The sequence below is a fragment of the Carya illinoinensis genome, chromosome 5 (genome assembly GCF_018687715.1).
Source record: "Carya illinoinensis cultivar Pawnee chromosome 5, C.illinoinensisPawnee_v1, whole genome shotgun sequence".
Taxonomy (NCBI): Eukaryota; Viridiplantae; Streptophyta; class Magnoliopsida; order Fagales; family Juglandaceae; genus Carya; species Carya illinoinensis.
In genome coordinates, this window is record NC_056756.1 from 14139032 (window position 1) to 14163126 (window position 24095).

Sequence of the window (24095 nt, forward strand, 5' to 3'; positions counted from 1 at the left end):
CCTATATTCTAACAGAAAATGAAGGCATGCAAGCTACCCATAAGCATTAATACAAGCAGCAGGACATTGGAAACAATTTAATTAATTAACCAGAGTCTAACTGTAGATAGAACCCACCAGTACTAGTACCAGGCCGTACGGTAGTACTTGGGAAAAAGGCATTCAGACAACCAGCAAAGTCCATAGGCGCGGCCAATATATATAAATAACATATAAATATATATATATTCAGATATTAAGCCTTGTGAACTAGCTGGACAACGTCGTACACTTCAACAATATCACAATATTATAATTAACAGGTACGATCAAAACATGATCACTTATTATAGACGTTATCACACCTTTATGATAATAATTTTATTTGGCTGACAGATTACAAATGAGTGATTTATTTAATTTGTCACCATTTGAACTATCGTACCACTATTATTAATAACACATCTGCATGCTTAATTATTGAATACCAACTCGATCTGACTATCTTTCAGTCAGGGATGATGATTACTTGCGTGAACAATATGGTTATTGATAATCAGTTGCAGCATCTTCCTGATTTGTCACCAAAGGATTGTAACTGCAGGGAAAAAAATAAAAAATAAAAATAAAAAAATGGGAACAATATATATATATATAAATAGATCAGAAACCTATCTTTGAACAGATCTAAAACATTACAACTATATTAATTACCACATCTGCAATGTACGACACTGTAAAGCAGGCTGGAAAACTTCCTGATCTGCTTGTCTTGGATGTCCACTATATTGCATAATTATTTGTCCCCTAGCTTCCCATGATGATTGAAGAGCTGCATCCCTTTCCTCCAACTATATATCCAACTTTAAAATTAAAAGCCTTGAAGATAGCTAGCTAGCTACTAGAAAAGCTCATCAGTAAATGATCAGCTAGTAGAACTCTTAAATCGTGTTGTATATATATATAAGATAGGAAATTAAAAAAGAAAAGGAAAAAATATATAGACTACGTAATATATACAGTCTTATGAAAGTTAAGAGGTGAAAAGCATAGAATTCCAATAAGAAAACAAGGCAACAAGATGAAAAGAAGAGAATCAAATCCTCCATTTTTTATATATAATTTAAATACTCCACTTTAAAAAGCTGGGGAGCAACAAAAAATAATGTTACATAAATTCATGATGGTTATGTCATGTTACATAATATTAATTGAGTAATTTCGGACAACGCAGAACAATGAATAGCAAAGTGAATTTTATGTACGCAATATTTCACCATAAGCTAAGTCAGCAGGGATTCAAATTATAATACTCCAGTTCAAGTATCCAAAGAACCCCATTAATAAATGTACCCGGCCACCCTCTCCAGAAGGATGGAAGAAATTAGAACCAAAACCTTGGATATATAGATATATATATATATATATACATATATATACTAGTGTTTTATGGGAGAGAACTCCTGTAAACAATAAGGAAAAGATTTTACATGAAAGGTGATCGATGCTGGAAGCATGTATAATTACCTCAAACCAAGGAAGCAGGGCATGAAAGTATCAACAGTACCAGCTTGTTGATTCCCAAGAATGCCTAGAATTGGGGAAATAAAGAAGCCCTAACTTATATGCCTAGCTAGCTAGCTGCCCTCATGAAAATATAAAAAACCTTATATAAGCTAAGGCGCCCTAAAATAAATTAAATTAAATATAAAAAAAAAAAAAAATTACCAACTGAGGCGTGTCTGAATTTCTGTTCAAATGGCTATTCGAGTTAGAGATATGTTTCACTCGAACATAGCTTCAAATGATTGAGGCCATTTACAGAAATTAGTAAATGTTTATTCGAAATTTGTGCAAAAGAGTGCATGTACAAAGAGACATGCATGCTGATAATGTCGATACACAAACATGAGCAACTCAAGCGGACAAAGATAAATCTCCTCCAATTCTCAAGTAACAGATCATGATCATTATCAATTCAAGATAACAGCAGAAGGATAAATAAGAATGGGAGTCTAGCCTAGTCTTTATCTTGTATATTCAATATTCAAATATGTAACAAACAGATAAGTGTACCACTACAAGAGAAACGAGTTTTTACTACCAAAATTTTGCGACAAAATTTTGTGCACTCAACAAGTAGAACTGTAATCTGTTACAAACTCTACAATATAACTTTGTGATCTGCTGCCTTTATATTAATGATAACCTGCATGGGTTTGGTCATCTTGGCCAATCCATTCTCTTAATTTTCCTTTCATGTTATTAGTGCTTTGCTGTGGCCAATGCCCCACAGGCCACAAATCCTGATGGCTTCTGCTTCCTTTGTTACGCTGAATATTCCCAACTTTAACCAACTTATCTCCATTAAACTAGATGGACACAACTACCTCCTATGGCTATCTTGAAGAAAGGAATGTAGTGTAATGTTATTCTATTTTTATTTCACCCCAATTTAATCATGATTGTACAAGAGTATTTATAATGGTTTGCAAGATGCAAACAACCTAAAAGGAAAGGATAGATATATTAAAGAAGCAAATATTGATTGCTCTATTTGGAACTCATCATGGAAGGCTTTCTTGCCAGTGGTCAACTCTTTGTCTTGCTATAATGGAGTCTTCCATATTTGTAAAGTTACCGTTATCTGCATTGACTTGCTTTGTTTCTTTCCTTTGTAGACATGGAGTGATTTGTTGCCGTGATAGTGCCATTGATGACTTGACCTATTTTTTCTTTTACACTGGTGGAAGAGTCATAATCAATTGTATGTTTAATATGCCCTCGCAAATTGAGCTGAGTAGCAAGGCTGAGTTTGGGTTGTAATCTTATAAAATCAAATCGGGATAATGGTTTAGTAAAAATATCAGCTGATTGAGAAGACGAGCAGACATGGCGAGTCTGGAGAAGGCCAAGTGTGACACGTTCTCAAACATAGTGATAATCAATTTCAATATACTTGCTGTGAGCATGGAAAATGGGATTAACTATCATGTATAAAGCGCTTAGATTATCATAAATTATGGTAGAAGGGGAGTCAAGTGGAACACAAAGATCTCAAAGAATAGAGGTAATCCAAGTTAAATCAGCTGCAATGTGAGACGTAGAGCGGTATTCAGCTTCAATGCTAGAGCAAGATGCTGTGTTTTGCTTTTTTGCACATCACGAGATGCAATTACTACCTAAGAAAGTGCAAAAGCCTATAGTGGAGTGATGTGTGATGGGGCAGCCAACCCAATCAGCGTCAGCAAACGCATAAAAGTTAAGCTTGGTGTTGGAGTGGAGTTGAATGCTCATGTCAAATGTGCCTTGAACATAACAAAGGATGCGTTTGACCATCTTGTAGTGATCTTCGGTAGGACTATGCATAAATTGAGATAAAAAGTTCACGCTGAATGTAAGATCAGGCCTAGTAAGAGTAAGAGTATTTATAATGGTTTGCAAGTTGCAAACAACCTAAAGGAAAGGATAAATACATTAAAGAAGCATATATTGGTTGCTCAATTTGGAACTCATTATGGAAGGTTTTCTTGCCAGTGGTTAGCTCTTTGTCGTGCCATAATGGAGTCTTCCATATTTGTAAAGTTACTGTTGTCTGCATTCACTTGCTTTGTTTCTTTTCTTTGTAGAGATGGAGTGATTTGTTACCGTGATAGTGCCATTAATGACTTGCCCAATTTTTTCTTTTACATTGGTGGAAGTGTCATCATCAATTCTATGTGTAATATATCTAAGTTTCTTCCCATAATACAAAGTCATGATCTGCTGGGCATAGTTGATGGTTCTGAACCTTGTCTAGCATAGTATACATTGTGGATGCTGAAGGTATCAAAACTATCAATCCAGAATTTCTCATCTAGACTAAGAAAGATCAATACCTCCTCAGTTGGATTAATGCTACCCCCTTTGAGAAGGTTCTTTCAATAGTATATGGTTTAAACATGACCAAGAAAGTTTGGACAGCTTTTGGCAGCATATTTGCCTCTTAGTCTCGATCCTGCATTGTTCATCTCAAATGCCAACTCCAAACTCCACACCAAGGCTCCAAGGCTCCAAGACTTGCTCAAAATATCTTTAAACTGGTAAGGTTTGGTCTGATCAATTAGCAGCAGTTGGCAAACCACTAGATAATGAAGACTTAATCTCTTTTATCATCAGTGGACTCAACTTCTTCAACTCTTTTGTTACTTCATTCTCTTTTGTTACTCAAGAAAATATCTTTACTTATATGATTTTCAAGATGAGTTATTGAGCCATGAAATGCTGTAGAGTCAGAAGCAAGCAGTTGTTACTAATGCCTCTTTCTTTGCTTTGTCTACTAACAAGTCAGGGTCTCGACATGTCAAAGGAAATCACCATATCACAAAGGTTATCCAACTCACTTCTCTTCAAAAGCAACCTCTACTAATGGTGCTCCCTCCAAGTCTAAGTTTTCACCTCCTACAAATTTTGGTTCACCATTTTAGCAGTCCACCAGAGTACCTGGTCAAATATGTGGACATACTAATAATCAAGCATTAGATTACTTCCACAGGCTGACTACTCCTAGGGATGGCACCCTCTTCCTTAGCTTGTTGCAATGGTTGCCCAAACCAATGCCACCTATGAAGATCAATGGTATGTTGACAGTGGGGCAAATGCCCATATCACCAATGACTTGGCCAATCTTACACCTCATCAACCATTTGAGACCATTGAGACTGTGGCTGTCGACAATGGATCAGGCCTAGCTATTGAAAACTCTAGTTCTACCCTCTTGCACTCACCTATCTCTACTCTTTCTCTTAACAATCTCTATTCAATGATTTTGTGCTGATAACAGCTGTTATTTTAAACTAACATCTACCCATTTTTATGTGAACGACATGCAAACCAAGACAATCCTCCTGGAGGGCAAGAGTGAAAATTGTTTTTATCTTTCATGGTTTCAAAGGAATGCTCACAAGAGTAGGCATGGTTTGGTGTCTTTACTTAGCATCAAGACTTCTTAAAAAATATGGCACTCTAGATTAGGACATCCTTTGAGCAATGATTGGTCTCTCATGTTATCATCAAGACCTCTAGATTATTCTCTCATATTATCAAGCAAAATAAGCTCATTGTTCTGAGCAATGATATTAATAAAAATGTTCTTTGTGATTCTTGTCAATTAGGCAATGGAAAAAGATTACCATTTTTAGCTTATTCTCGCATCTCTACTACTCCTCTCCAATTAATACATACAGACATTTGGACCTCTCCTATACCTTCAATGAGTGGGTGCAAATATCATGTAATATTCGTAGCTGACTTTTCCAAGTGCACATGGTTGTACCCCTTTCAAAACAAATTTCAAGTCTATGAAATATTTATCAAGTTCATAATTATGGTTGAAAATTAATACACTTCAACCATCAAACAACTTCAATCAGATGGAGGAAAGTATACCTTTTCCCATCTTTCAAACTTTTCTCTCCAAACATGGCACTATCCATCGCAAATAATTTCCACATACATCTCAACAAAATGGCTTAGATGAACGTAAACTAAGACATGTACATGAAACTAGATTGACATTACTGGCTCATTCTGATTTGTCAAACAAATTTTGGGTTGATGGTTTCCTAACAGTAGTGTATCTAATCAATACGCTACCCACTCCTACACCACCTGTCCCCTTATGTTTAAACATCATAATTGTGCACCAGATAATCATTTTATTCTTGTCTTTGGTTGTAAATGTTATAATTTACTTCATCCTTTTGGCAATCATAAATTAGAATTTAGATCAAAACCTTGTCTCTTTCTTGGCTACAACCATGTTAGCTATAAGTGCCTAGAGCCCATCTCCAATTAAGTCTACTTATCACGCCACGTCATCTTTGATGAGACATCTTTTCCGTCCAAGGATATTGCCATTTCAACTCTGCTTTCCAAGATCAATGCTGTTGGTGATACACCATCCACTTTCATTGTAAGTCCTCCTCTCTTACCTACTGCTTGCCATATTTATCTCCAGTTTACATGATCCTATATCCTTAAACCAACCCACCTACATTATCCCATGCACCTACTTTTTGGTGTGACAATGTCAGTGCCTTGTCCTTGGCTTGCAGTCCAGTCTTCCAAGACCGTGCCAAGCATGTTGAGGTTGACTACCATTTTTGCATGAGAAGCTGATAAATCATGATATCTTGTTGAAATTTATCTTCACTCATGATAACATTGCATATATCTTCAATAAGGGCCTCCCATCTTCCTCAGTTTATTCTTCATCCCACATCAGCTTGCGAGGGTTTGCTAGTGTAGATACATAGATAGGCTGACACAACTCTAGAGGATAAAGATACAGTAACTCAAGAGGATAAAGATAAATCTCCTACCACTTCTGATATTTAAGGTTTCAAAATATGTAGTCTTTAGGGAATATGTCCTATGAAATTTGAGGTCTTAGAAAAGAATTGAGGTTTAGATTTTAGAGCTATACATAAGCTTGAATGAATACTAGGCCTTAGATTCGGTAGATTTTAATGTATGAATTAATCAAATATAGTGCTTAGTTTTTCATTAAGTAGGTACGTTTGCCTTGATGTCAAGTTTAAGGGTAGCGGAGGCGAATTTCGTACATAATCTTTAATCAAAATGTTGTGGTTCAAATTGAAAGAACTATTGAGGAGCATGTTTATTTTAAGCTAGTTTAGTGTTGGAAAATCGGAAAGATATTCAACAGTAATTGCCAAGATTATATAGTTGTAAAATAGGTAGTAATTAGTCAATGATTATAAATTAGGAATGTCTCTTTATTAGGTAAACTAATTAGTTATTCTTTTCCTAGTTTAGATTTCTTGTAATTCCTATAAGTAGGAACCCGAGTAAATCATGAAAGAAATAATTCAAAAATAAGGAAATAATTCCCAAACTACTCTCTCTATTTTTCTAGTTGGTATCAGAGCAGGCAATTGCTTGCTAACTCGTTCTCTCTCATTTCCTATCTCAACTGTGGCACCATGTCTGATGTTTCAATTGAGTTCGCTGTAGTTCCACCTTCCTCCTCGACTGCAAACTTGTCAAAAGGTAATGGAACCAACTCCGAGTCTCACTCTGTTCAAATTACCACTATCTGCTTGAATGGTGATAATTTTTTGCGATGATCTCAACCGGTTCACATGTACATCTAGGTGCGTGGGAAGATGGGCAATTTGACTGATGGAAAAACAACCCTTGCAAAAGATGATCCAGCCTATGCTACTTGGGATGCTGAAAATTTCATGGCCATGACATAGCTTGTGAATTCCATGCAAGAGGATATTAGCTCTAACTGTATGTGCTATCCAAAGACACGAGAGCTTTGGGAGAATGTGAACCAGATGTATTAAGATTTGGGTAATCAATCTCAAATTTTTTTAGTTGACTCTCAAACTTAGTGAGATGCATCAATGAGAGGATAGTGTCACCAATTAAGTAGTTAAACTCTTTGAAACGGGTGTGGTAAGATCTCAATCTATTCAATACGTATGAATGGAAATCTATGGAAGATAGCCATCATCAAAAGAAAATTGTCGAGGACAATCAAATTTTTAAATTTCTTGCTGGCCTCAACATTGAATTTGATGAAGTAAGAGGGAGAATTATTGGAAGACAACCCCTTCCTTCAATTGGCGATGTCTTTTCTGAGGTAAGGAGAGAGGAGAGTCAAAGGAATGTGATGCTAGGCAAGAAAGGACTTGGTGTTGCTGTTGAAAGCTTTGCCTTAGTGGATGCTGATGCAAAATCCAACAAAGCCATCACTTACCAATGCAAGAATGATGACAAACCATGGGTTTGTTGTGATTATTACAATAAACCGTGCCACACTCGGGAGACTTACTAGAAAATTCATGGCAAACCAACAAATTGGAAAAGCAGCAAGCTTGATGAAAGATCTGGCCAAGCTTTCCCTATTGCCAATGAAGCCGAGGTCAACCCCTTTACTAAAGAGCAGATAGTGTACTATATACAAAGTTACTCTATTATGATTAGATGTATATATTATCTTACCATGTATATAGGCTAGATAATAGGAAGATTAGTTATGCTCTGGTGTAGAGCATTTTTTACCTACTTTCCTTGTAGAGAGATTGTTTTACGTTGATAATGAAAGGAGGTTGAAAAGGGACAAAATAGTTTTTCACCAAAAACATTCTCGTATTCTTGATTTTTTGAATGTTTGACATGGTATCAAGAGCAAGGTTCATAGTTTTGATTTTTTTTTTTTTTTTTTTACCTTTCTTGCATAATCAGAGCCATCTGAGTTGAAGTTTGGAGTTCTTGGTGGATTTCGGTGTCATCAGCGTGAGTTTGTGGATTATTGTGGATTTTGGCGTAGGTTTCAGCGTGCATTCTTTGGCTTGTTGTGGATTTTGGATTGTTGTGCAATTTTGGTGCCTTCTATGTGACTTTTTGCATTCTCTGTGAGTTTTTTTTCTTGGGTTCTTCTGAATTTCGGCACTGACTACAGTATTTACTGGTTTGGTTTATTGTTTTTTGACACTTTCTATTCTAGTGCCCAAACTTCTAGTTGGATTTTATTTTCTTTTCAGTCCATCATGTCATTTGATAAACTAGACTCGTTCCCTATTCGTTTTACTGGCAAAAATTATTCTATTTGGGAGTTTCAATTTCAATTATTTGTCAAAGGGAAAGAATTATGGGGTCATATTAATGGGAGTGATCCCGCACCTAAAGATGGAGATGCTTTGTCTAAATGGGAAATCAAGGATGCTCGGATTATGACATGGATTCTTAGCTCTGTTGAGCCTCACCTTGTTCTCAATCTGAGACCTTACAAAACTGTTGTTGCCATGTGGAATTATCTACACAAGGTTTATAATGAAGACAACATGGCTCGGCGTTTTCAATTGGAGTATGAAATGGCTAATTTCACACAAGGAAGTCTCTTCATTGAGGAATATTTTTCTGGTTTTCAAAATCTTTGGGTTGACTATTCAGACATTGCTTATACTAATGTTCCTGTTGCAACTCTCTCTGTTGTTCAAGTAGTGCATAAAACAAGCAAGAGAGATCAATTCTTGATGAAGCTCCATTCTGACTTTGAAATTGCACGTTCTAATCCGATGAATCATCATCCTGTCCCATCTCTAGATGCTTGTTTGAGTGAACTTCTTCGTAAGGAGCAGCGTATAGTAACTCAGGCTAGCATGGAACATCGGGCCAATGTTAGTGCACATGTTATTGTGGCTTATGCAGCACATGGGAGAAATAAGGGTAGAGACATGTGTGCTGTCCAGTGCTTTAGTTGTAAAGCTTTTGGTCATATTGCTCAGGAAGTTTTGTAACTACTGTAAGAAATAGGGTCATATCATCTCTGCTTGTCCCATTCGACCTGAAAGGAAGCAGGGTACTGCTTATCATGCCTCCGCTGGTGCCTCTAGTTCTGCTGCATTGCCTGCTGCCTCGCCGGTTGTTCATATTCTTGCTCCTACAGCCTTAGTAAACCCGAACACACTCACTCTTGAAATGGTACAACAGATGATCATTTTTGCTTTTTTTGCTTTTGGGCTCTCAGGTAATCATAAAGTTTCTTCTAAGCCATGGTATTTTGACTTCGGAGCCTCTAACCATATGACTAATAATGTTGTTCCTCTTTCCAATGTCAGAAATTATGATGGAAATTTAAAAATTAACACTGCTGATGGCAGTTCTTTGCCTATTAGTGTTGTTGGTGATCTTTCATCTTCCTTAACTGATTTTTGGTGTCTACTAACCTCTCGACAAATCTTATTTCTATTCGTTAATTGATTGATAATAATCGTAATGTCCATTTCTCCCGTTCTGGTTGTGTTGTGCAGGATCAAGTGTCAGGAAAGATGATCGCGAAGGGGCCTAAAGTGGGACGACTCTTTCGTCTTCACGTTTCTCCTTCCACTATTATTCCTAGTTTTCTTTTACTTTCCTTTGCATGTAATGTTGATGGTTTTGGAAATAAGATGTGGCATAGACGTCTAGGCCACCCAAACTCTGATGTACTTCGTACTTTGTTTAATTCTGGATTATTGGGAAAGTACTTTGTTTAATTTTGGATTGTTGAGAAATAAAGCATGTTCTTCTCTTGATCTTTCTTTTGATTGTACATCATGCAAACTTGGCAAAAGTAAAGTTCTACCTTTTCCTCATCATGCATCTCGTGCCTCACAATGTTTCGATATTATTCACAGTGATGTTTGGGGGATTGCACCTATTGTTTCTCATGCGCATTACAAGTACTTTGTTACTTTCATTGATGACTTTAGTCACTTTACTTGGGTTTACTTCCTCCGGGATAACGCCAAAGTTTTTTCAGTCTTTAAGAGTCTTCTTGCACTTATTGAGACTCAATTCTCTGCTAGCATCAAGGTCTTGCGCTCTGATTCTGGCTGCAAATACATGTCTAATGAGTTTCAGGACTTTCTTCAAAGCAAAGGGATCATCTCTCAGCGTTCTTGTCCTTCGACACCACAGCAAAACAGTGTTGCTAAGAAGAAAAATCGTCACCTTTTTTATGTGGTCAGAACTCTTTTACTTGAATCATATGTTTCTCCTCATTTTTGGTGTAAAGCATTTTCTACTTCAGTTCATTTGATCAATTGCTTACCCTCTCCTACGTTAAATCATGTTTCTCATTTCTTTAAGTTGTTTGGTCATTCTCCTTCATATTCTGTTCTTCATACATTTAGTTGTGTTTGTTTTGTGCATCTCCCTTCTCATGAACGACACAAACTTACTGCTTAGTTTGTTAAGTGTGTTTTTCTTGGTTATGCTATCCCTCAAAAGGGTTATTTTTGTTATGATCTCCATGCTCGTCGTATACGGATTTCTAGGAATGTGACTTTCTTTGAAAATCAATATTTCTTTCCATCACATGTTGAGTTGCCATCTGCATCTTTATCTCTTCTACCTAGTTTTTCTGATTCTCCAACAATTGTGCAAAGGTTCAAACCTGGTTTTGTGTATGAAAGATCTAGTCGACATGAGTTTGGTTCCACTTCCATTGTGCCCCCTCCCGATCTTGACTCGGCGCCTGATCCTAATCCTGCTCTTGCTTCCACAACTCTTCGTCGGTCTACTCGTTCTTCTCGACCCCCTGATTGGTATGGTTTCTTCTCTCCTGTCTCTCTTGTTGCTACTTTATCCACTATTTCCATTCCCTCTTGCTACAAACAGGCCATAGAACATGATTGTTGGCAAAATACAATGCAAGCAGAACTTCAAGCACTTGAGGAGAATCACACTTGGGATATTGTTCCTTGTCCTCTTACAGTCAAACCTATTGGGAGTAAATGGGTTTCCTCTGTAAAACTTCATTCTGATGGCTCTTTGGACCGGTACAAAACTTACCTCATAGCTCTGGGTAACAAGCAGGAATATGGGGTTGATTATGAGGAGACATTTACTCCTGTTGCCAAAATGACCACGGTTCGAACCATCTTATCTATTGTTGCTTCACAGTCGTGGCAATTGCATCAGATGGATGTGAAGAATGCCTTTTTTCATGGTGATCTCCAGGAAGAGATTTACATGAAACTTCCCTCTGGTATGACTAATTATTCTTCTCATGATGTCTATAAGCTAAGGCGTTCTTTGTATGGGCTCAAGCAGGCACCCCGGGCTTGGTTTGAGAAATTTTGCAGTACACTTCTTTCTTTCAGTTTTATATAAAGTCAATATGATTCTTCTCTTTTCTTCCACACGTCTGCGTCAGGTATAGTCCTTCTCTTGGTTTATGTGGATGACATTATCATTACTGACATTGACTGTGGTTTGATTACTAAGCTTCAGCAACTGTTACATGCAACTTTTCATATGAAAGATCTTGGCCAGCTCACATACTTCTTAGGATTGGAAGTTCATCATCGAGCCAGTGATATTTTCGTGAACCAGTATAAGTATATTCAAGATCTTATCACTTTGGTTGGTTTGGAGGACACTTCTTCTGTTGATACTCCTATGGAGGTAAATGTCAAATACAAGAAAGATGAAGGGGAAATTCTGGATGATCCTACTCTCTGTTGGCACCTGGTTGGGAGTCTTATCTACTTGACCACTTCTCGACCTAATATCTCCTATGATGTTCATCAGGTCAGTCAATTTCTGTCTTCTCCTCAACATCTCCATCTTGCTGCAGTTCACCGCATCTTTCTCTATCTTCGAGGTTCACCTACTCGTGGGTTGTTCTTTCCTACCGGCTCATCTCTTCAACTTGTTGCTTATAGTGATACTGATTGGGCTGGGTGTCCAGATACACATCGATCTACTACAGGTTGGTGTATGTTTTTAGGTGATGTCTTAATTTCTTGGAGATGTAAGAAACAAGATCGTGTTTCTAAATCCTCTACTGAGGCTGAGTATCGTGCCATGTCTACTGCTTATTCTGAAATTGTATGGCTACGTGGTCTTCTTGAGAAGCTTGGGTTTCCTCAGACTACTTCTACCCCTCTTTATGTTGATAACACTAGTGCTATTCAGATTGCCTCGAATCCCATTTTCTATGAACGCACTAAGCACATTGAAGTTGATTGTCATTCTATTCGAGACAACTTGGAAAGTCAGGTGATATCTCTTCCTCACATCTCTTCTGATCTCCAAGTGGTTGATGTCTTCACCAAAGCTATGACTCAACAGCGGCATCAATTTTTTGTTGGCAAATTGTTGCTGGTTGACTTACCAGCATCAATTTGAGGGGGGATGTTACCGTATACAAAGTTACTCTATTATTATTAGATGTATATATTATCTTACCATGTAAATAGGCTAGATAATAGGAGATTAGTTACGCTCTGGTGTAGAGCATTTTTGACCTACTTTCCTTGAAGGGAGATTGTTTTATGTTGATAATGAAAGGAGGCTGAAAAGGGACAGAATAGTTTTTTACCAAAAATATTCTTGTATTATTGATTTTCTGCATGTGTGACAGATAGAGCATCTTCTTACACTGCTAAAATCCAATTCATCATCTGGTATTCCTAGTCTTTCTTTTGCTTAGATAGGTAATGAACCTAATGCTCTATCGTGTTGTCTAAATTCATCTGCTCCTTGGATCATTGATTCAGGAGCCTCTGACCATATGACTAGTTTTTCGCATTTATTTAAATCTTATTCACCATGTTCCAGAAATGGAAAGGTTAGAATTGTAGATGGTAGTTTTTCATCTATCGTAGAAAATGGCTTAATAAAAATCTCCAAAAGAATAGATCTTAAATCTATTCTTCATGTTCCCAAACTTACCTGCAATCTGTTGTCCGTAAGCAAATTATCCAAAGATTCTAATTGTTTTGTTTCCTTCTTTGTATCTCATTGTACTTTTTAGGACCAGAGCTCAGGGAGGCTGATTGGCAGTGTGCTAGGATGATAGATGGTCTCAACTATTTTGATGATAATTTATCTAGTAATAAAAAAGTAAGGCTTTAGTTGTATTAGTTCTATCTCTGTTTGTGAACAAATAATGGCTTGACATTACAAATTAGGCCATCCAAGTTTCTCCTATCTAAAATATATGTTTCCATCGTTGCTTAAAAATTTAGACTTTGCATCTTTTCAATGTGAAAGTTGTTTTTCGTCCAAAAGTCATCGTGCAACTTATCTTCCTAAATCTTATTGTGCATCAAAACCATTCTATTTATTTCATAGTCATGTGTGAGGACCTTCAAAGGTTACTACTATGTCAGAAAAAAGGTGGTTTGTGACATTTATAGACGACCATACTCGTCTTTTGCTGGATTTATCTAATGCATGAGAAGTCAAGTTGAAAAATTATTCAAAGATTTTTACAATATGATTGAAAATCAATTTCAAACAAAAATTAGCATACTTCGATCTGACAATGAAATTGAGTATGTTAATAAAGTTTTGAAAACTTTTTTACAAGAAAAATGTATTTCTCATCAATCTTCATGTTGTGATACCCCTCAACAAAATGGAATGGCTAAAAGAAAAAATAAACATTTGCTTGAAGTAGCCCGTGCTATAATGTTTTATATGAATATTCTAAAGTATTTATGGGGAGATGCTATTTTGACTACATCCTATTTGATCAACCGGATGCCTACACGAGTTCTATAGTATATCACTCCATTAGATTGCTTAAATAAGGAATTTCTAGAATCTAGAATTAATTCAGAATTACCTTAAAAAATTTTTGGTTGCACAGTTTTTGTTCACATACCAAATAAATATCGGTCTAAATTAGATCTAAGAGCTTAAAAATGTGTCTTTATAGGATATACTCTAACGAAAAAGGGTATAAATGTTTGGAAAATACTCCATTCTTTACCAAAAATTTTCTTTAGGGGGAGAAAATATGTGAAGAAAATTTTTGGAAAAAATCTACTCCTTTACCCTATACAAACTTTGACTTTCCTTCTCAAGAAACCGAAACATTTCCAACCGAATCCTCTCCACAAATCACTAAGTTTTTCTGTAAAACAAAAACAATATTCAAGATGTTGATATTGGCATAATCGATTTTTTACCAATAGAGAAGGAAATACTACAAAAGGATGAAAATAATCCAAATTCTGACCTTCTAGTTTTTACTAGAAAGAGGATCCCTAAAAGAAATAAAGACCTTATCATCCCATTATAGAATCAATTAGAATCCCTGAATAATGGCTCTTTGAAGATTCAAATCCTATAGTATGTCCAATAAATAAAATCTCAGATCTTGATATTCCAATTGCCATAAGAAAAAGAACTCAAACATGCACTAAATATCCTATTTCCAAATATATCTCCTACCAAAAGCTCTTCAATAATCATAGTGCTTGCATTTACTTCAAATATTTCTGATCAACTTGTTGTCCAAGAAATATCCAAAAAGTACTAGATGATCTGAATTAGAAATTGGCAGTACTTGAAGAGATGAATGCCCTCAGGAAGAATGGCACATGGGAGACAGTTGACTTGCCGAGAGACAAGAAAATTGTAGGGTGCAAATGGGCTTTTACAGTGAAATGCAGAGCTAATGGTAGTATAGAGAGGTACAAGGTGAGACTTGTTGCAAAAGGTTTTACACAAACCTATGGGATCAACTACCAAGAGACATTCGGCCCCGTAGCCAAAATAAACTCAATTTGAGTATTATCGTCCCTTACTGTGAATTCCAATTGACCTTTATACCAATTGAATGTAAAAAATGTGTTCCTTAACGGAGCCTTAGAAGAGGAAGTTTTTATGAGTCTTCCACTGGGTTTGAAGAAAGACTTGGTGTAGATAAAGTCTGCAGATTAAGAAAATCATTATACAACCTCAAATAGTCCCAGAGGGCTTGGTTTGAACACTTTGGCAAAGTAGTAAGACGTCACAGATATTGTCAAAGTGAAGCAGATCATACCATGTTTTATAAACACTCAAAAGAATGTAAAATTGCTAGTTTGATTATTTATGTGGATGATATTATCTTGACAGGAGATGATAGTGTTGAATTGAAAAAACTAAAAGAAAGGCTTGCTAATGAATTCGAGATCAAAGACTTGGATGTGTTGAAGTATTTCCTCGGAATGGAGTTTGCTAGGTCTAAAGAAGGTATATCTGTCAATCAACGAGAGTATGTATTATACTTGCTTGGAGAAATAGGTATATGCTTGGCTGTAAAACAACTGAAACACCAATGGAACCCAACACAAAATTACAATTTGTTGAGATTGAAAGTGTAGTGAACAAAGAACAATATCAATGACTTGTTAGAAGGTCGATTTATCTGTCTCATACACGATTGGATATAGCATTTTCTGTAAGTATGGTTAGTCAATTCATGCATTCACCTGGACCGGAGCATTTTGAAGCAGTTTACAGAATTCTAAGATATTTGAATGGGATTACTTGAAAAGGTCTACTTTTTTAAAAAATGTGGACATCTACAAATTGAAGCCTACATCGATGCAGACTGGGCTAGAAGTATAACAGATAGGAGATCAACATCCGGATACTATTCATTTGTTGGAGGAAATCTTGTTAATTGGTGAAGTAAAAAACAAAAGATTGTTATGTGGATTAAAAGATTTTTAGAAGAATAATTGAAGGCTTCAGATTCATTGCCCATAAAGTTATACAACGATAACAAGTCAGCAATTTCAATCACCCACGATCCGGTTCTTCACGACAGAATAAAGCATGTAGAAGTGGATAAACACTTTATCAAGGAAAAACTTAACAGTGGGCTAATTTGTATGCCATACATCCTAACTACTGAACAGATTGTTGATGTATTCACTTAGGGGCTGCAGAAGAAGCAATTTGACGTTTTAATGGGCAAGTTAACTTTGGAAGATATCTTCAAGCCAGCTTGAGGGGAAGTGTTAGAAAATCAGAAAGATATTCGGCATTAATTACTAAGATTGTATAGCCGTAAATTAGGTAGCAATTAGTCAATAATTATAAAATAGAAATGTATCTTTATTAGGTAAACTAATTAGTTATTCTTTTCCTAGTTTAGATTTCTTGTAATTCCTATAAGTAGGAATCTGTGTAGATTAGAAAAGAAAGAATTAAAATAAGGAAATAATTCCCAAATTATTTTCTATTTTTCTAGTTTTAGTAGTTACATTTACATTTAAATTATTATTTAAAACATTCACTTTGAAACATTTAACCAAGTATGAGTCTTCCAAGATGGCAACGCTTCGCTGTGTTTGAAATCTTAGAGACTTGAATGTGACAAATGATGAGGGTGGACAGCAAATCAATCGGATGCACCCACCCTCCCTCCCCCCCCCCCCTCCAATTTTGATGGGCGAGGCAACCCGACCCTAGCAGAGGATTTGAGCTAAGAAATTGAAGAAATACTTCCTGTCCTAAATTGTACTAATTAGCAGAAGGTATTGTACTCTGCCTTCAAGTTGACAAGTGAGGCTAAAATATGGTGGATAATAGAGAGAACTATGAGGGAAGCTTATGGGAGAGGAATGGTTAGGTGGTCCTACTTCATGCAGCTTTTCTTTGATCATTTCTTTTAAAGATTGGTCAAAGATGCTAGGGCTAGGGAGTTTGCTAACTTAGTGCACAGGACTATGACAGTACACCAATATGCGGCCAGATTTGTTGAGTTGTCATACTTTGCCTCATACTTGATCCCCAATGAGGAGAAGAGGAACCGAAAGTTTGAGGAGGGATTGTAGAACCGAATATATGAGCGAGTGGTGAACCTTCAGATCCAAAATTTCTCAGAGTTAGCAGATAAGGCAACAATACTTGAGCGAAGCCTCAAGAGAAGTGCTCAACTTCAAGAGCAGAGGATGAGGTTGACGCCATTGAGGTTTCCCTAGAGCGAAAATCATGAACTATGGAAGAGGAGGAAGGTAGCGAACAACCCGAGCTAGAGATAGGTGTAGGATAATCAATGAAATAACCCATGCAAATCATGCAATGTAGTACACTTTGAAAATTGTAGAAGGAGAACCATACGATGTTTTCGATGTGGTAAGCATAGCCACCTCGTCAGAGATTTTCCAAGGCAATCAAATGAGAGTATGAAACCCAACCCACCTCAAATGACTAATTCAGCAGCACGAAGCAAGAATCAACACAATACAGTGTCGACCCGAGTTCAACACAATATAAGTACTCTACCTTTTTTCTAAAAAAAAAAAAAAAAACTACTGATGTATTTGATTTTGGGCCTACCATTCTTTGATCTTAATAGATTATACTAAGTTTTGTACCTCAGGAGCTGAAAGGTTGGGTGATGAGAATGGGTATTAATTATGACTAATGATGAAAGAGACCATCATCTGGATATATATAGATGAGTATGTATTCTTTATTTTAATAAAGTAGAGTAGGAATTGTTAGGATGGTGGTGAAAGTTGATTAGTAATTTATTTATGAGATTTTAACCTCAGGCATGTGGGTGGAAATTATTAAAGTTCACAATAAGGGATTGGCATGATGGGTTGGGAGTAAATGTCATGAAGGTTTGGAAATTAGTCGACTTGAGATCACTTAGGATTATTAGGAACAATAGATTCTTATAGACCACTACGTGGATACCTTCATGAATCGAGTGTGAGGGTAGGACTTATTTTCGCTTTGCGTAGGAGTTTGATATATAATGTGAAGATTTTTGTTTACTATTTGATATAGAGTTAGGTTAAGAATTGGTGAAGTATTTTTAGGCTTTTAAGCGACCGGTTGTTGAGTTTTACGACTTGAATTGGACCACAAGGTGTGTGACGATCAACACTAGGTGCATGAATGAGTATGCTAAGAGAAGTAGGAGGTATTGAGGGCATTGAGTGAAAAATAATGGAAAGTTAGAATCTTGGAATATTAGGTTTGACATAATTGAGGATTAAGTTAGGCATAGAATGGTTGTGAGTGATTAAGTATTTCAAACTTTGCTTTAGGTATAGCAAATTTGGAGGATGAATTTTTTTTTTTTTTTTTAATGATTAAGATAGGCATAAAATTTGTTTTGATATGTGAAAATGATATGAACTTGTTCTATACTCTGTTTGATATTATATTGCATTTAAAAACCTTTGACATGAAATTCTGATTCTGATTTTGATTATATTATATAGTTGGTGCCAACATTTCTGTTTTGCTCTGATTATGGCCTTGCTGCGAGATATAATAGTGACATCTGGCCCTGTCACGGGACATAATAGTGACCTTTGGCCCTGTCACGAGACATAATAGTAATATCCGGCCCTACCACATGATACAATAGTGGCCTCTGGCCCTGTCACAGGATATAATAGTGGTTTATTCTGAGTGCATCACCTTGGGTGACGAAAAATAATATGTTCTACTTGGTTAATCGCAAAACATGCACAGCCTTACCACGAGGGTTAAACATGGTCTTTTTTTTAATATGAATGGTTTGAACTATCGCTCTAATATTTTGATAATATGTTTTGGTTCTGCATTCTAAAAAAGAAAAAAAATTTGTTCCACATTTTGAACGTTTTAAATGCTAATATTTACAGTTTAGTATATGTTCTTTGCAAACTGAGTTTTTGATAACTTAGCTCTTATCTCCACAATATTTTCAAATATTTTGGATGTTTTAACTAATGATCAAGAATAGAAAACATGAGTAAGGCTATGTGAGTATAGTGGATTAACTATAAAAGGATGTCTGGGAGAATTTATTTAGTAAATTTGTTGTCCTCTAATGATGTGGTATGTTGAGAGGTTGACTTTTATATTAAGAATTTGTGATGTTACTAGATAATTATTTCAAGTAGTTGAGTTTAAACAATGAGATCTATGTGTAGTCGAGAAATTGGAGTCTAATCTCTACTGTGATATATGATTTTAAGTGAAAGGTAGCAACTCTCTGACCCATTTGGGACTGGGGCATTACAGATCTAGGTTTGTCAAGGGTATAGACACTTTTACTATAAAGCTTTTACAAATTGACATGGTAAAGCCACACGAACTAGCTAATAGGTCAACTTATAAACTAACATGACAACCTGTACATCTCATGATGTGTCATGTCAACATTAAAAAGGATAATTAATGAAAAAATAATATAATAAAATATATTTAAGATCCTAAATAACTAAAAAGATTTGGATAGTCAGCCATCACAATGGCCAACTATCCTTTTGAGATGATTGATCACCCATTCAAGACGAGCGTCACAGACCCCGGCCTTGTGGGGTGGGTCATGATTGCTGCCACTCACACTAGGACTTGGGTTGCAAGTGGTGGCTCGATCTACCTTTCTAGAGTCGATTCTAGGTCAACTTTTGGTAGGGTGTATTAGGTTCAGTCTTTTCCCTTAGGGGGTGGGTCATGAGAGAATTATCATGAGCCACCCCAGCCAAGACAAGGCATTCCACCCCTAAGGTGGCCAATGCTCACCCATGGTGGTGGTTTACTAGGGGTCGATTAGTCTTTCCCCTTGGGGGGGTGGGTCCTGAGTGAATTGTGATCATAATTGTGATCCACCCCAAGACAAGGCATGCCATCCCTAAGGCGGCCAATGCTTACCCTGCATGGTGGTGGTTGATCACCATCCTGGAGGGCTAGTTGACTAAGGTATTTCATTTATTTTGAGTTATTTAAGGTTTTTAAATGTTTCAATTTTTATTATTTTTTAGTTCTAGCATGGTATTTCAAACACGTGAACTGTTACATCAGTACTTTATGACATAGTGACATGGTAGTATCATATGGCATTGACACATGATCAATTTGTATTGCCTTTACAGTAGCAACGTTTGTACCTTTTGTTGTTTTCCTTGGTGATAGATCTCAACTCTTCTTAAAGATTCGAGAAATGTGTGTCCATGCATTTAATAAAATAGGAAAGATGAGACCATGTATTTGGTTGTGCATGCAGACTTTTTTCTTCCTACCATATATATTTCTTATACTATAGAACAACTTGAACTTTTACTAGGCATATATAGTACCTTCCTCCTCAAGGCTTTGTTGGTTTCCAGCAGCAGGGTTTCCTGCACACGATAAACGCCTCGATAATATATTATTGGATTAGTCCATAACTACAATGACTAAGTTTTCTAGTCAAATATATAAGATACCTTCTTTTGAAGGTCAAAAACCTGATCAAGCATGAACTGCACCTGCGAAAAAATGGATAGCGGAATAAGATCAATATATACTATTTAGTTTACTCGAGAAGACCTTTTAGTCTACTTGAACATCCTCTAGTGTTTTTTTGGGAACTTTGAAATGACAGCATGTTTGCTTTTTGGTCTTTATTGAGTATATTAACCATCAGAAGATCTAGGATAAACTTCAACCAGATATCTTGAATAGAGATGGGAAAAAACAGCATGCATATATATTATGTTTTGGAACATTTCCAAAACAATATATATACATATATATGCAGTCGTCACATAAATATGCATGGGAAATACAAGAAACTTCCCATATATATATATTTAAGTTATCACCTAGTTTACATGATAGATTGATGACAACGACATTATTTGAGAAAAACTCATTTTTTATTCTGAATTATAAAATTCTGAATACCTTTCTTGATCTTATTTGCTTCAATGATGCGTCCAGCTGATGCTCATGCCGATCGAGCTCTTTTACACCCAAATTCTCTAAATCTTCCCCAAGAAGATTTCTACGTACAGAATGTCAAGTTATATATATATATATATATATATATATATATATATTATATGTATATATATTGAGGTGAACAATGTTTAGTAGCTGCATTAATCTTGTTTAGTCTAGAAAGCATAACGCAAGCAGCTTAAAAGTTTGGCACAATCAATGGATCGGAAAAAGTAAATTTTTTTAATTTTTAATTATATAATTGAGAACAGATATATAGAAAAGTAAGTAATTATTAATTCACAAGCGTAAAGCTCAGCTGCATGGAAACATATATATATATATATAGAATATGTTGAATTACCTCTGCGTGCGTTGTAGGACCTCAACTTTAGCCTTTAGCATAATATATTCTTGGTAGCTATTCTGCAGGGTAGAGGACATATACATATATACCACCAGTACTTAACAATTTGTAAAAAATCAGTATATATATATATATATATATATATGCCACGCAGTATTGCTGGCCTTGTGGGAAGATCGTTTATATAACATTTTAATTCACGGAATTAGAAAAATAAGAATTCTTTTTTTTTTTTTTGAAAAAAAAATGAACTTGTATTTCTAAATTGAGTTTTTATGTACAATAAAACAACCTATTAATTATTGGGAAAATAAGGCCAAGTGAAATAAGGAAATATACAAAGGGGACTACTAGCTAGGGCCACCGAGAGGTAGTCTCGAGACTTTTAACCGATTGAGAAGTACAAAAGTACTCTCCCTTTTAAAAAAAAAAAAAAAAAAATTGGTGTGTTTTTTAAACATTTTTTAAATCACCTTAAACATTTAAAAAAAATTCACAAACCTATTTAAAAACACTTACTTAACAATTAAGTAAAAGAAATCGGTAACTTTTATCGGGATGCGGATGTGTCATCATTTCCCATATATAAAATATAATTACAAGATATTAATTAATTCTAACCTAGAGTATTTACAATGTCTTAGAATATAATCACCGTAATATTTCAAGAATATTAGTGTAATATTCTAATAAAAACAAGTCAAGTACCGAATATACATCAACAAATTATAACCAGCAATTAAATTAAGATCAAATCGTTTTCTTAATTTCTCTATGTTAATGTGCCATAAATGTTATTGTGTAAGGGGGCCGGCCGGGCCGGAGAGCGTGCAAGAGCAGATTGATCGAACTACCTGATCCGCTGCGAGGTGGCTTGCCTCTTGTGTCCCGTAACTGCAACTTCGATACCTCTCGAGCGTCTTAGTCATGCTGGAATCAAGCCAAGAGCAAGTAGATCATCGAACGTGAGGATGCCAAATTTCATGAATTCATGAAATCCCAAACTACATCCATCCATTTTCGGAATATGCATCCTAAACTACAAGATGATGATCAGAGCTTCCTTAATTTCCGATCTCTTATATTTATATATCAAAACAGAACTTAGATCTACATGGTTAAATATACAGATCATTATTTCAACTGCACCTCTGAAAGATCCAGATCAAGGCCAAGCATTAGGGCCGGGCTAGCCCTCGATCTTCATTTTTTCTTATAAATCCAACTCCTCTTGAATCTCTGGTATCTCATTTTATAAAGAAACAGAGGCAACAAAACGAAGCAAAATCTATATAGATTACGAAAGAGAGATTCGTTGGAAAACTTTAAACTACATACCACACAGATAATTAGATCTTCCAGATTATTGAAAAAAAAATCTCACAATAAACAGTAGAATGGATGTGATTTTTCTTCTCCTTCTCCTTCTTCTTCTTGTTTTTTTGGTGCAAGAATATAGATCAGCGTCCCGTCGGAATCGATCGAGATGGATAAAAAATTATTTGAAAACAGTCTATATATATTGAACTCTTTAAAAAAAAAATAAAAAAAAAAATCATAATCTGATTCCCATGATAATATTAATTAACAAATTAAGAACTTTCAGATCTAACATAACTTAGAAAAACACAAAGAAATTATCCTCAGGAGCAAGCGAATTCGTCCCTTTAATTGGGCAGTACGTACGGTACACTGTACAGAACACCATCCATGGACCATGGATGGCCATGACCAGACCAATCAACCCACATCTCTTACTAATTATATCATTTAACAGTTACCACAGTTTCAAGATCACCGTCCAAATAAATAAAAAAAAAAAAAACATTACAACCTTAAGCGAAAAATCAGAGCCATCCGAAACGTGTAATATATATATATATATAGATCAGGAAAACGCGTACGTACGTACCTAGAGCTGCTGCAAAACTCATAGAGCTTCCCACGGCCGGAGAAGATGATGAGGGCAACCTCAGCGTCACAGAGAACTGAGAGCTCATACGCCTTCTTTAGCAGCCCATTCCTTCTCTTGGCGAATGTCACTTGCCGATTTATCTTGTTCTCAATCCTCTTTAGCTGCACTCTCCCCCTCCCCATTTTTTAACTATATTGATGGGAAAAAAAATATATTTATGTGAAGATATAGAAAGTTTCCACTATATATATGTATGCAGTATGTAGATTTAAGTAGTCTCATTTTAATTTATTCTCTTCGGACGGTTTTAGCTAGCCAGGTTTCATCTTCTTTCCCTTTCCTTTAGGCTATTACCAGTGAACTGAACTATCCATCTTTGTCACTATCCATCTTTGTCGGGATGAATAGGTAATAGGTTTTGATTGTTTGTGGTTTATGGAATCACATAAATTTACTACTACTGCATGGGGGGAGAGATCTAGAGAGAGAGAGAGAGAGAGAGAGCTGTGTGAGACAGTTTTATAGTCGTTTTCATGGGTTTTCCCAAGTTAATTTTCTAAAAATACGAGGAAAATTATAATAAGTTGTAGTATATATTGCAGCTGGTTATAACGGCTTCTTACCTCGTGTGGTACTACAACTTGACAGAATGTATCTGTCGAAGAGAAAGCATGTTATCATACATATGTTAAAATAAGTATGGTAATATTCTAACAATTTCATCCAACAAATCAACTTATAATCAGAATTCTGATCAATTCCTAACATGTTAGAACTTCATGAGAAATTCACGAAGACATGATAGCATTTAGGAGATATGCATAAGTTCCA

At 35.9% G+C, this 24095-nt stretch overlaps 1 protein-coding gene across 2 annotated transcripts; it reads right to left on the reverse strand.

Moving 5' to 3' along the window:
* Positions 1–266: 266 nt before the first annotated feature.
* On the reverse strand, positions 267–23767 carry LOC122310820 (agamous-like MADS-box protein MADS2). Of its 2 annotated transcripts, none has more exons than XM_043124982.1 (8): positions 23262–23767; positions 22201–22279; positions 21347–21408; positions 20947–21046; positions 20487–20528; positions 20358–20399; positions 694–830; positions 267–577 (listed from the first exon to the last, which is right to left on the reverse strand). In XM_043124982.1, the coding sequence occupies exons 1-8, from the start codon at positions 23444–23446 to the stop codon at positions 526–528; spliced, it is 699 nt and encodes a 232-aa protein (XP_042980916.1). In that variant the 5' UTR covers positions 23447–23767; the 3' UTR covers positions 267–525. The 2 variants fall into 2 exon arrangements, with proteins under 2 accessions (XP_042980916.1, XP_042980917.1); XM_043124983.1 differs by having other exon boundaries at positions 22204–22279; positions 23262–23761.
* Between the last annotated feature and the right edge of the window lie 328 nt (positions 23768–24095).

Excerpts from the sequence above, each read along its gene's own strand:
- LOC122310820 (XM_043124982.1), bottom strand. The coding sequence starts at position 23,446 with ATGGGGAGGGGGAGAGTGCAGCTAAAGAGGATTGAGAACAAGATAAAT. Across the intron at positions 20,529-20,946 it reads AGCAAATAAGATCAAGAAAG|GTGCAGTTCATGCTTGATCA; the intron begins GTATTCAGAATT and ends ATTTTTTCGCAG. Across the intron at positions 578-693 it reads TGTCGTACATTGCAGATGTG|TTACAATCCTTTGGTGACAA; the intron begins GTAATTAATATA and ends TTTTCCCTGCAG.